Below are 14,733 nucleotides of genomic sequence, written 5' to 3'. Positions count from 1 at the left end.
CTGATCACTGCTGGTCTCAACGACTTAATTGTGGCTGAGACCAACCGTTATGCCACACAATACGCAACCGCCAATCCAAGAAGCTACCATGCCCAGCCTTTTCAGTGGAAACCACTCCAAGTTTCTGAACGTAACATTTTTTGGGGCCTTCTCCTTAACATGCATCTAGTCAAAAAGAATGTATTGCGGTCTTATTGGTCTACGCACCCAATACATCACATGCCCATGTTCTCTGCTTCCATGTCCAGGTCACGATTTGAGAACATCCTGCGCTTCCTGCAATTCAGTGCCAATGCAACCTGTCATATAAGAGGCCACCCTGCTTATGACTGGTTCCACAAAATTCGGCCCCTCATAGACCACCTGTCATCAAAATTTGCAGATACTTATACCCCTGAACAGTCATTTTGAGGCGTTAGGTTTCCAGACTACTCCTCACGGTTTTGGGCCCCTAAAATGCCAGGGCAGTATAGGAACCCCACAAGTGACCCCATTTTAGAAAGAAGACACCCCAAGGTATTCCGTTATGTGCATGATGAGTTCATAGAAGATTTTATTTTTTTGTCACAAGTTAGTGGAAAATGACACTTTGAGAAAAAAAAACAATAAAAATCAATTTCCGCTAACTTGTGACAAAAAAATAAAATCTTCTATGAACTCGCCATACTCGGAATACCTTGGGGTGTCTTCTTTCTAAAATGGGGTCACTTGTGGGGTCTTCTTTCTAAAATGGGGTCACTTGTGGGGTCACTTGTGGGGTCACTTGTGGGGTTCCTATACTGCCCTAGCATTTCAGGGGCCCTAAACCGTGAGGAGAAGTCTGGAAACCAAATGCCTCAAAATTACCTGTGAAATCCTAAAGTACTCATAGGACTTTGGGCCCCTTAGCGCACCTAGGCTGCAAAAAAGTGTCACACATGTGGTGTCGCCGTACTCAGGAGAATAAGTATAATGTGTTTTGGGGTGTATTTTTACAGATATCCATGCTGGGTGGGAGAAATGTCTCTGTAAATGGACAATTGTGTGTAAAAAAATAAAAAAAACAAATCTCATTTACAGAAATATTTCTCCCACCCAGCATGGGTATGTGTAAAAATACACCCCAAAACACATTATACTACTTCTTCTGAGTACGGCAATACCACATGTGTGACATTTTTTTGCAGCCTAGGTGCGCTAAGGGGCCCAACGTCCTATGAGTACCTTTAGAATTTCACAGGTCATTTTGAGGCATTTGGTTTCCAGACTTCTCCTCATGGTTTAGAGCCCCTAAAATGCCAGGGCAGTATAGGAGCCCCACAAGTGATCCCATTTTAGAAAGAAGACATCACAAGGTATTCTGTTAGGTGTATGATGAGTTCATAGAAGATTTTATTTTTTTGTCACAAGTTAGTGGAAAATTACACTTAACTACCTAAACCGTGAGGAGTAGTCTAGAAACCAAATGCCTCAAAATGACCTGTAAAATCCTAAAGGTACTCATAGGACTTTGGGCCCCTTAGCGCACCTAGGCTGCAAAAAAGTGTCACACATGTGGTATCACCATACTCAGGAGAATAAGTATAATGTGTTTTGGGGTGTATTTTTACACATACCCATGCTGTGTGGGAGAAATATCTCTGTAAATGGACAATTGTATGTAAAAAATCAAAAAAAATCTCATTTACAGAGATATTTCTCCCACCCAGCATGGCTATGTGTAAAAATACACCCCAAAACACATTAAACTATTTCTCCTGAGTACGGCGATACCACATGTGACACTTTTTTTGCAGCCTAGGTGTGTTATGGGGCCCAAAGGCCTATGAGCACCTTTAGGCTTAACAGGGGTGCTTACAATTTAGCACCCCCAAAATGCCAGGACAGTAAATACACCGCACAAATGACCCCATTTTGGAAAGTAGACACCCCAAAGTATTCAGAGAGGGGCATAGGGAGTCCGTGGCAGATTTCATTTTTTTTGTCACAAGTAAGCAGAAATGGAAACTTTTTTTTATTTTTTTTGTTACAAAGTGCCATTTCCGCTAACTTGTGACAAAAAAGAAAATCTATGAACTCACCATGCCTCTTAGTGAATACTTTGGGATGTCTTCTTTCCAAAATGGGGTCATTTGGGGGTTATTTATACTATCCTGGAATTCTAGCACCTCATGAAACCTGACAGGTGCTCAGCAAAGTCAGAGATGCTTCAAAATGGGAAAATTCACTTTTTGCACCATAGTTTGTAAACACTATAACTTTTACCCAAACCAATAAATACACACTTATTGGATTTTTTTTTTAATCAAAGACATGTAGCACAATAAATTTGGACAAAAATGTATATAGAAATTTTACTTTATTTGAAAAATGTCAGCACAGAAAGTTAAGAAAAATAATTTTTTTTCTCAAAATGTATGTCTTTTTTGATGAATATAATAAAAACTAAAAATCACAGCTGCAATCAATTAGCACCAAAAGAAAGCTGTATTTGGCCTCTTGCACACTGCAAGCTAATCAGATTCAGATTCCGCTTTTTAATCTGTTTTTACTTCCAATTCAGATTCAGATTTGCAGTTTGCTCCCTGCACACTGCAAATCGGAATCTGAATCTGATGTAAAAACTGATTAAAAAGTGGAATCTGAATCGGAATCGCGTGCAGTGTGCAAGAGGCCTTAGTGACAAGAATAGGAGGTACTTTAGGTGGTAGGTTGTATGACCGAGCAACAATCCCTTAAAGCTGCAGTGGTCTGAATGGAAAAAAGTGTCTGGTCCTTAAGGGGTTTTAAGACTGCAGTCCTTAAGTGGTTAAACACTGTTACCTCATTGTTACTTCAGCGTCTTTGCCATATTGGGCTGCTTTCTGTATTTTATTTCAGTTCTTCTTTAAATTATACATTAAATACTCAAGTGATTTGTGAAGCCTTTTAAATTCAAACATGCAAGAGTGAAGAATAAGACGCTCATCGAGACTGTAGATCTGCCTCTGAAGAACACTGAAAGCCAACAAACCAAGTTTTTATCATTCTGCAACCTTACGATATCGTTCAACCAGTTTATTCTGGTTTGCAATGCATTATATTTGGCATGATCATATCTTTATTGTTTCATCCTTTGGATATTTCCATTCTACACTCTCTCTTGGAAAAGACCAAGATGCAGATTTGATACGATATTTGAAGCAAGACCTTGCAGTGCACACTATAAATGCATATGCATTATCGCTTTCTAACTGATGGATTCCAACATGGCTCTTAAAAATTATTGGAGGGGCGAAGAGTCAACCATTTAACCATTTAAAGTAAAGAGATGATGGTATATACAGAAATGTGGAGATCTTGCATTATACGCATCCTAGTGAATTACCATTTAGCTGTCTTGCTTGTGATCTGTCTTTGCGCTAGTCTGAGATAAGGGAGCTGGACTTGACTATAATAGAATGATTAGGTATGTAATCTGTCAGGTAATACTAATAAAGCATTGTCCACTTGAAATCCAAGAATATTACAATCATCCAATTTTCCTTGGTTTACAATGTAATAATTGGAACAAAACCAAAAGTTTGCTTTCTTAAAACAGAAAGAATTTGCGATAATTCAGGTTGGAGTGAGCTTGAGATGTCTCCCAGTGCAACACTGCTGAATATATGCAAATTAACCATTGTTACCTTTAAAAGCTAAACACACCTCCAGAACCGCTGGAATGCAATGATGTGTCAGCTTGTTAATTTGTACAGAGCCAGAATAATCCAACATGCATACAGACTGTTTCGGATTGTTTGATCCTCATCAGTGCATGGTTAATTTGCATATATTCAGCAGTGTTGCACTGGGAGACATCTCAAGCTCACTCCAACCTGAATTATCGCAAATTCTTTCTGTTTTAAGAAAGCACTTTTGTTTTTCTTAGCATTTTAGTAAGGGGGCTTTTAGGACCATTGTAGTCCCTTACACACTCCAATCAGTTCTGGTTCACCATGAGCTTGCTGGTTAGTCTGTACCTCTCGGTGTTACAAGCCTTACTCCATAGAGCCAAATTAATCCATGCCATGCACTGATGAGGATCAAACAAGTCTGTATGCATGTTGGATTATTCTGACTCTGTACAAATTAACAAGCTGACACATCATTGCATTTCAGCGGTTCTGGAGGTGTGTTTAGCTTTTAAAGGTAACAATGGTTGATTTGCATATGTTCAGCAGTGTTGCACTGGGAGACATCTCAAGCTCACTCCAACCAGCAAATTCTTTCTGTTTTAAGAAAGCAAACTTTTGTTTTTCTTAGCATTTTAGTAAGGGGGCTTTTAGGACCATTGTAGTCCCTTACACACTCCAATCAGTTCTGGTTCACCATGAGCTTGCTGGTTAGTCTGTACCTCTCGGTGTTACAAGCCTTACTCCATAGAGCCAAATTAATCCATGCCATGCACTGATGAGGATCAAACAATCCAAAACAGTCTGTATGCATGTTGGATTATTCTGGCTCTGTACAAATTAACAAGCTGACACATCATTGCATTCCAGCGGTTCTGGAGGTGTGTTTAGCTTTTAAAGGTAACAATGGTTGATTTGCATATGTTCAGCAGTGTTGCACTGGGAGACATCTCAAGCTCACTCCAACCAGCAAATTTTTTCTGTTTTAAGAAAGCAAACTTTTGTTTTTCTTAGCACTTTAGTATGGGGGCTTTTAGGACCATTGTAGTCCGCTTACACACTCCAATGAGTTCTGGTTCACCATGAGCTTGCTGGTTAGTCTGTACCTCTCAATAATTGGAACAAGAGATCAAAGGACACGACTTACTCATGTTATGATTTGTATTCTTATTCTGTACCGCATATTTCAAAAACTGTACAAATACATGATTGAAATTGCTCCCAATTCATACATCAACAATAGCCATTTACATTTGACTTCATATTACACATGAATGAAAACCTAAAAATGTTTATTACAAAATCTGTACTGATTCATAGTACAACGGAGCCTTGGTTTGTGAGTTAGTTCCGGAAACATGCTTGTAATCCAAAGCACTCACATCAATGTGAATTTCCCCATAAGAATAAATGGAAACCCAGTTGATTTGTTCCACAATACAAAAACAGTTATAGTAAAATAGTGTAAAATAAAAATGTAAACAAGACTTTTACTATAACTAACAGAATTATTGCCATCTGTTGGCTCGTCCCAACCTTTTTTTGTGTGTGTGGCTGTAACAAGAAACTTAGCCAATGACAGTTACTTTTGAGGATGTCATGGACATGTGACTTTGCACAATCTCTACACTCAGATTAAGTACAATTAAGTACAATTCTGCAGTGCCAAAGGGAGAAGAACTATTGGCTCAGTTGTGGTGATATGATGCATGAATACTTTTTTTTTTTTGCTTGTATATCAAGACAATATATATCAAGTCAAAATTTCACAAGAATGTTTGCTTGTATTGCAAAGGGCTCTTAAACCAAGTTACTCTCAATCCAAGGTTTTACTGGACTTGGAAATATTTATATCATATCTGTGTAAATTATTATTCTTGCTTTTATTCCAGCCGAGGAGTGGATTGTTGCCAATCCTGAAATGACTGATAAAACAAGATTCACAATTGCTGGACTGCCGACTGGATCCCGAATCTTTGTTAGAGTGAAAGCAGTGAATGCTGCTGGACCGAGTGATCCCAGAGTACATCCCCAGGCAATCTTAGTAAAAGAGGTTATAGGTAAGTGTATATGTTCTCTGTGTGCCAAGTGAATGTACTTTATATTTCATACCACCACATATAGTGATAAATACCTGTTCAGCAGTGACTGGATATCAAATGGCCAGGTTAGTAGATGCTAATGCTCGATGATCAAATCTGCCAGTATATAGATCTCTCCCCCCCATCCCCCAATATATTCATTCCACCTTCTTTTCTGGGAGACATGGGGCCTGATTCACAAAGCGGTGATAACTCAGTTATCACGCCTAAAAGACTTTAGGCGTGATAACCTTTGCACCGCTGAGTTAGCACCGCTTTGTGCTCTTTATCGCGTGCAAAGTCCCGCGTGCAAAGTTTTGCGCGTCAATCGCGCAATTCCGCGTGCAGCGCCCATAGGGTTTAATGGGCACATCGCGCGCACCGCGCTGTGCGACTGTGCACGCAAAACTTTGCGCGCAGGAATTTCACGCGAGTTTCTTCTTATCACGCCTAAACTGAGTTTAGGCGTGATAAAGGGATTTTCACTGGCGTGCAAACAGTTTGCACTGCTTTGTGAATCAGGCCCATGGACTTGAGGAGGAGACCCTTGTCCTTCAACAATGAGTGCTTTGTGAGGTGAGGAGGTTTTCAGCTCCTTCGCAAGGTACCCTTCCAAGTTTTCATACCATGTGAGTTGGGATGGCTCAGGGGAGAGGCTAAACTCTTATTGGCCTTTTCCTTCGGCCACTGGTGTGGCTGCATAACAAGATACTTACTATCTCCAAGAAGGTGTGGCTATGCTGTCTTTTAATTAAAGGCTAAAAAAAATCTTTATATATTTTTACATGTCCTTGAGGTTGCAGTGATGTTTTATTAAGCAAGCTTCCTGACAACAAAACATGGTTATATAGTAGCTTTATTTGCATATATGCAACAGGGGCGTTTGGAAATTTGGGTGTCAGAAATAACCGATAGTAGAGTATTTGTAAATTTACAGATATTCTACTCTTTTGCAGTGCAATATGATAGTAACATATTGGTAAATTATACCAACATTTTACTACAGCTAAATCTAACCCTATTCTCGCACTGAACCCGCCTGCTACCGATGCCTAACCCTAGCTACACCCCCTCCAATGCCCGACCAGGCCGACCTCAACCCCCCCCATGAACACCTAACCTTAACCCCCTGCCCCCCATGCCTAAAGTTAACTATTCATCTCCCCCGTATGCCTAACCTTAATTGTCACGCCCCACCACACCCTTGCCAATCCTCTGCAACAAAAAAAACTAAAAAAAATTCTATTTGTAGCTGCATTTAGCATTGTGGGCAGCCCAGGTGCCCGCTATTTATCAGGTGCTGTGGGGCCTTTAGTTTTGTGGTTCACAAAAAAAATGTGCCCATCACTGGAAAATGTTCTACGGCTGCCCCTTCAGCAAATATCCCTCACAACAGATTCTGCTGTCAGGTTTGCATTAATAAAAGCTCTGTGTAAGCATATTTAAATACTAGCTGTATGTTTTTGTTTTTAGTACCTCCAAAGATTCGTCTTCCAAGACACCTAAAGCAGACCTACATTCGAAAAGTTGGAGAAGCGGTAAACCTTGTAATACCTTTCCAGGTAATAACTATGACTTGTCCTTGTTACAGACATATTATACTGTTATATGTTATATTATACTGAAGAAAGTAATGTTAGATTAGAAACACAGGTCAGTGCATGTCATTACACTGCACAACAGACCAGGCAGCCATGTAAGCCTGTACGGTTATTAATAATTTAATCTAAACAAATAGGCATAAAACATCAAAACAGAAAATACAAGACATAAAAATAATAAGAGGTAAATACAGTATGGACATTATTTAAAAATAAGAACCACAACCTCAGACACAGATTAAAATAATGATGTGATTGATAATGTCCTTTGAGGCCTAGTGCACACCAGAGTGGTTCGGCAGCGTTTTCAGATCAGATTGTGGATGTGGAAACGCTAGGGTAATGTATTTCAATGGGCTGGTGCACACCAGAGCGGGAGGCGTTTTGCTGAAATGCATACTCCCGGGGTGAGGCAGATTTTTGATTGCGGTGGCATTTCTGCCTCCAATGTAAAGTATAGGAAAACCGCAAACCGCTCTGAAATACGGCAGATCAGAGCGGTTTTGCAGGCATTTTTGTTACAGAAGCTGTTCAGTAACAGCTTTACTGTAACAATATATGAAATCTACTACACCAAAAACGCTTCCCAAAACCGCAAAATGCTAGGTGAAACGCTACAGAAAAATAAGAAAAAGCGTTTCAAAATCTGCTAGCATTTTGCGGATCTGCTAGCGGGTTTTGGTGTGCACCGGGCCTGAATGCTAATGACAGGATATACTGCACAGCCAAGAGTATAACATGTCAGTTTTTGTTTGAGGTGTACTTATGAAAAAAAGTTCTTACTTCAGTTTAAGATCACTAGCAGTTTAGGTGTGCTTAAAGTGACACTGAAGCAAAAAATAAACTTATGAGATAATGAATTGTATGTGTGGTATGGATACTTAATAGAACATTAGTAGCAAAGAAAAGAGTCTCATATTTTTATTTTCAGTTACATAGCTGCATATTTGCTGTTTACAAACAACACTGTATTTAAACGATAAAACAGAGCAGAGCTAATGACCCTTTGAACTTTCCTGTAGTAAAACCTTAACCTCCTTGCCGGTTCAATTCCTCCGGCAAGGAGGCAGCGCAGGAGTTTTTTTTTTTTTTTTTTAAATCATGTAGCGAGCCTAGGGCTTGCTACATGATAGCCGCTGAGCGGCGGCATCCCCCTACCCACTCCGATCGCCTTCGGCGATCAGAGTAAACAGGAAATCCCGTTCAGAACGGGATTTCCTGCAGGGCTTCCCCGGTCGCCACGGCGACGGGGCGGGATGATGTCACCGACGTAATGGACGTCGGGACGTCATAGGGAATCCCGATCCGCCCCTCAACGCTGCCTGGCACTGATTGGCCAGGCAGCGCAGGGGTCTGGGGCGGGGGGGGAGCGACTCGGCGCGGCGGATTGCGGCAGATCGGTGGCGAGCGGTGGCGATCGGAAGTTACAAGCAGCTAGCAAAGTGCTAGCTGCTTGTAACAAAAAAAAAATTATGCAAATCGGCCCAGCGGGGCCTGAGAAATCCTCCTGCGCAGGTTACCCCGAACTGAGTTCGGGATAACCGGCAAGGAGGTTAAACAACCATGAAACAGTGAGAGACGGGTTGAGATAAGCACTTCAGAAAACAGGATTGTCTTCGACCCAAGTTGGGTCGAAGGGCTCGGAGAAGCTCTTTTGCATAGATAAGAAGTAATGTTTCTTTAACTCTTCCTGTACTGTAAAACAATATGAGACTCTTTTCTTTGCTACTCATATTCTATTTCTTAGCTGTACTATGCATATAATGTGTTATATCATACGTTTATTTTCACTTTAGGTTTGCTTTAAAGAGGAACTGAGCTAAAAAAGAGCTTAGAACATTTCACACCCACAGCATTACAAATACAAAATACAACAATACTACATACTCCTCCACCATTGTTGACCCAGAGGGTTGCTGCATCACATTCAGGCTACCACCATTTTTAAAAATGCAATTCTGGGAGCCTGTGTAGTAGTTGTCCCAGCATGCAACGAACCTGCCGGAACCCTTGCTTTGGCAGGATGCCCCTGGGAGGGGCATCTGCTAGCAATTAGTTAAATAAATGATTGCACTTAAAAAAATTCAGGATTTCATATTAAAATTTCTTGTTAATATTGTGCAAGGCATAATTAGTTTTTCATTTGGTCTGTTTTAATGTGTCTGGAAATAATGCAGTACACTTGCAAAACAATATTTATTTCACCCTCTTTTTATGATACAGTCATGTTATTTCTAGTATATATATTATAAGTCATTATGCTATTTAAAGAGAAACTCCAACCAAGAATTGAACTTTATCCCAATCAGTAGCTGATACCCCCTTTTACATGAGAAATTGAATGATTTTCACAAACAGACCATCAGCAGGCGCTGTGTGACTAATTTTGTGCTGAAACCCCTCCCACAAGAGGCTCTGAATACCGCGGTACTCTGGGCAAACTGCCACAATGTAACAATGTTCACAGACAGGAAATGGCTGTTTAAAGCTGTCTGTAACAGCCAGAGCAGCTAGAAACAGCTACATAACTTGCCCACAGTAACAATGTCACCATGTAATACATGTCAGAATGTGAATCTGGGAGAGGAAAGATTTTACAATGAGCAAACACTGACTAAATCATTTATACATAATTTTTGTAAAAATGAAGCACTTTTTTTTATTAAATTATTTTCACTGGAGTTCCTCTTTAAAGAGTAACTGTTAGCCCCCAAAGTGAAATTTAAATCTCTACAGCAATGTTTTATTTAGTATTAAAGTGATCCAAAAAGCCAATGCAGAACTTAAAAATCAATATAATTTTGTTACTATGTAGCCTTTTGCCCAAGCTAATGACGCAAAGCCGCATATCTGATACTGATGAGCATGCAGAGCATGCCTATGTCTGCCCGACCCCCCTCTCCCCCCTCTCTCCCCCAGGACCAGGTGCCGATCTATTCGCACCACAAACAGCTGACCGCTCTGACAGGGAGAGAGAGCGGCAGCACTTCCAGCGCAGCCACGCAGAGCAGCCGCCGCCGAGTCACATGTGAGACATGTGAGAGAGATGCACGGCGGCGGCTGCTCTGCCGTGGCGGTGCTGGAAGTGCTCCCGCTCTTTCTCCCTGTCAGAGCGGTCAGCTGTTTGTGGTGCGAATAGATCGGCACCTGGTCCTGGGGGGGAGAGGGGGGTCGGGCAGACATAGGCATGCTCTGCATGCTCATCAGTATCAGATATGCGGCTTTGCGTCATTAGCTTGGGCAAAAGGCTACATAGTAACAAAATTATATTGATTTTTAAGTTCTGCATTGGCTTTTTGGATCACTTTAATACTAAATAAAACATTGCTGTAGAGATTTAAATTTCACTTTGGGGGCTAACAGTTACTCTTTAACTACGCTAGTCTTTACTGTGACAATGCATCTGCCTTTTACCACTCCCCTTTCCCCACTCCCATTATTTTTGACCATAATTTCTATATGGTTAGGGCACATCTGGGTTTAATCAAAAAGAGCTTGCATATTTAAGGTGAATCTTTATTAGTTCCATATAAAACATATAGCCAACATTTTGGAGCCACATAGGACCCCTTTGTCAAGGCAAAATTTGCTCGAGGACAAAAATCTGTCTGCCACTGTAATCAAGCTCCTGTAGGGTTAATAGGAGAACACTCCTCTAGACACTCACACACAGTGATGTGTACTCAGCGCCAACTGCTGCCACCAGCTGAGTACACATCGCTGTGCACAAGTGTCTAGAGCATTCTTCTCCCATTAACCCTACTGGAGTTTTATTACAGCGGCAGACAGATTGTTGCCTTCAAGCAAATTGTGCCTTGACAAAGGGGCCCTACGTGGCTCCAAACGTTGGCTATATGTTGTATATGGCACTAAGATTCACCTTGGACGTGCCAGCTCTTTTTGATTGAACATTGTACAGAGGGCGTCATCCCTTTTTTTCCAGCTGATGCAATCCCCCTAAAGACAATGGGTTTGATCCTTAAGAGCAATAACTGTTATGTACAACATCTGGGTTTATTCTGAAAACTTTTCAAATGAAATATCTCTTCTTATCTGTTTTTCTCCTCTTCGATATAATACTTTCAGGTATTCAGAAAGCAAAAGAAAAAGTATTAGAAATGGTGCATAAAAGTAAATATTGAATTTTATTAAATCAGGCACAACTTATTTTGAATGATTTTTGGGGGTGTTTAGAAAGTATGGAAAAGTGAGTTTACATATAAAGTAAGGTGATATAACTTATAAGATATGTTTTGTGACTCATCCCCATAATCATTTACCTGAAGAAGTGTCAGGGATGTAATCCAGGGGCAGGAATATGGGCATAGGACCACTTCCTCAAAACAGCAAGAATGGGATTTAGGGGCTTTATAAATAATATTTCCTCTGTTGTCGGCATATGAATGACTTTGAAAATGTCCTTTCTTAGGGAAAACCGAGACCCAAAGTATCTTGGAAAAAGAATGGCTCACATGTGGACAAGACACAGATAAGTATCCGCAACAGTGAATGTGACACCATCCTCTTCATACGGAAAGCAGAAAGAGGTCACTCTGGAAAGTACGATCTGAAGGTCAAAGTTGAGAACCTGCAAGATAAGGCATCAATCTTCATTCAGATTGTTGGTAAGATGAGAATTTTACTTAAAGCATTTTGATATTTTAATCTTATAATATGCATATGACAGGGTGGGTATGCTGAGTGTTGAAAGAGCACCTGAAGTGTGCTCAATAATAATTGTCAAGTCCTTAACCCATTTGCGTTCCGTCGTTTCCACGTGAGAAATGTTCACCTCCCATTCATTAGCCTATAACTTTATCACTAATTATCACAATGAACTGATCTATATCTTGTTTTTTCCGCCACCAATTAGGCTTTCTTTGGGGGGTACATTTTGCTAAGAGCCACTTTACTGTTAATGCATTTTAACAGGAAGAATAAGAAAAAACTGGAAAAATGCATTATTTCTCAGTTTTCAGCCATTATAGTTTTAAAATAATACATGCCTCCATAATTAAAACTCACGTATTGTATTTGCCCATATGTCCCGGTTATTACACCTTTAAAATTATGTCCCTATCACAATGTATGGCGACAATATTTTATTTGGAAATAAAGGTGCATTTTTTCCATTTTGCATCGATCACTATTTACAAGTTTAAAAAAAAAATATATAGAAATATTTCATTTTTACATTGATATTTAAAAAGTTTAGACCCTTAGGTAAATATTTACATGTTTTTTTTTCTTTATTGTAATTTTTTTTTTTATAGTAAACATTTTATTTGGGTAGTTTTGGGAGGGTGGGAGGTAAACAATAGATTTATAATGTAAATGTGTGTTAATTTTTATTTTTTTTTACTTTCAGTTGTAGTATTACTTTTTGGCCACAAGATGGCGGCCATGAGTTTGTTTACATGACGTCACTCTAAGCGTAACACACGCTTAGAGTGACGCATCGGGGAGGGAACAGCCAGAAAAAGCTCAGCTTCCGAGAGAAGCTGTCGCTTTTTCAGCGGGGGAGAGGAATCAGTGATCGGGCACCATAGCCCGATACATTGATTCTGTGGCTACCGAATCCACGGCCGGGAGTGCACGTGCACGCGCGCGATCGGCCGCGGGAGCACGCGGTAGCGCGCATGGTTCCTGGACGTAGTTTCTACGTCCAGGAACCAAAATAGGTTAAAGAAGAACTTTATTGAATATAGCTTAATGAATAAAAATGCTTACGTTTTACAACATTATTTAATAAATTACCGTATATTCCGGCGTATAAGACGACTGGGCGTATAAGACGACCCCCCAACTTTTCCAGTTAAAATATAGTGTTTGGTATATACTCGCCGTATAAGACTACCCTTCTTCCAACGCACACAAAAATGAAATTAACCACTTTACCCCCAGTGGTGCGGATATCTCCATCCCTTTTTCCATTATTTCACCCCCAGGCACGGAGATATCCGCACCTCCCGCCGCTGCCTGCGCTCGTGCACGTCGCTGCCTGCTCGCCCGGAGATTAATGAACGGGAAAGACCTTTCCCGTTCATTGATCTAAGCTCCCGCAATGATCAGCTGCTTCTATGAGAAATTGTGAAAAAAAAAACAATTTCCCAGCCTCCCTGAAATTCCTGCAAGCGTACGTCCTACGCTTGCAGGTTGCATAACCAAAAAGTTACTGTGGCCATCTTGTGGCCAAATAGTAAAACTACTCCCTAAAGCATTTTTCATATACAAACACAGTTTTACACAAAAGATTAACTCATTACCTCCCACACTCCCCGATTTTTTTTTTTGTAATAAAAAAAAAAATTACAATAAAAAAAAAATACATAAATAGTTACCTTAGGGACTGAACTTTTTAAATATTTATATTAATAGGGTATAACACTGTTACTTTATAAACTATGGGTTTGTAATTAAGGATGGACGCAAAACTGAAAAAAATGCACCTTTATTTCCAAATAAAATATTGGCGCCAAACATTGTGATAGGTACATAATTTAACCTTCTTGGCGGTTCTTTAATTCTGCCAAATAGGCAGAAATACATTTTTTATTTGTTTCATGTAAAGCTACCAGAGTGGTAGCTACATGAAACAACACTAGAGGGCGCATGTGTCCCTCTAGTGCGATCGTCGCCGCCATCAATAGCAAACATGGGAATGCGTATATAACGCGTTCCCCTGTTTGGCTTTTCCTGTCGCCATGGCGACGATCGGAATGACGTCATGGACGTCAGCCGACGTCCTACGCCTCCGATCTAGCCTATAGCGCTGCCTGGAAGTCATTGGTCCGGGCAGCACAGGGCTCTGGCGGGGAGGGGGGGGGCCCTCTTCCACCGCTGCGTGCGGACGATCGGCGATCATGCTGGACGCGCGGATAGCAATGTGCTAGCTGCGCGTACAGCACTTTGAATGAGGCGAATCGCCACACCAGGGGCTGAGATATCCTCTGCGGCGGCTTACCCCGAGCTCAGCTCGGGGTTACCGCTAAGAGGGTTAAACTGTTTTATAACCGGGACAAATGGGCAAATACATTTCATGGGTTTTAATTACATTAGCATGCATTTAAAAACTATCATGGCCAAAAACTCTTCTTGGCATAATGTCTCACCTAAAGAAAGCCTAATTGGTGGCGAAAAAACAAGATATAGTTCATTTCATTGCGATAAATAATGGTAAATTTATAGACGAATTAATGGAAGGAGCGCTGAAAGGTGAAAATTGCTCTGGTGCTCAAGGGGTAAAACCCCTCAGTTGTGAAGTGGTTAAAAACACATCATATACTGGTGCTATGTATGGACAGATGCTAGTTCTGTACTGTATGTGGTACCCAGTATATAACAGTATATAGGCGATTGACTGGTTGGATTGGTCAACTCTCCCTCTCTGTAAGTGGATTGGTCAGATCTCCTTGTCTA

The 14,733-nt window shown here is 40.7% G+C and overlaps 1 protein-coding gene across 21 annotated transcripts in view; it reads left to right on the top strand.

The window, feature by feature from the left end:
• The window catches only part of MYBPC1 (myosin binding protein C1), a 169,304-nt gene that overhangs the window by 137,854 nt on the left and 16,717 nt on the right, over positions 1 to 14,733 (top strand). For all 21 annotated transcript variants that reach the window (XM_068276948.1, XM_068276949.1, XM_068276945.1 and 18 more), the window contains 3 exons: positions 5,525 to 5,692; positions 7,187 to 7,275; positions 11,744 to 11,939. In XM_068276948.1, coding sequence (XP_068133049.1) covers positions 5,525 to 5,692; positions 7,187 to 7,275; positions 11,744 to 11,939 — 453 coding nt within the window. The remainder of the gene's footprint in view (positions 1 to 5,524; positions 5,693 to 7,186; positions 7,276 to 11,743; positions 11,940 to 14,733) is intronic.

The sequence above is a fragment of the Hyperolius riggenbachi genome, chromosome 3 (genome assembly GCF_040937935.1).
Source record: "Hyperolius riggenbachi isolate aHypRig1 chromosome 3, aHypRig1.pri, whole genome shotgun sequence".
Classification (NCBI taxonomy): Eukaryota; Metazoa; Chordata; class Amphibia; order Anura; family Hyperoliidae; genus Hyperolius; species Hyperolius riggenbachi.
Note: the sequence above shows the minus strand (reverse complement) of the source record. Positions and strands in the feature narration are given on the sequence as shown.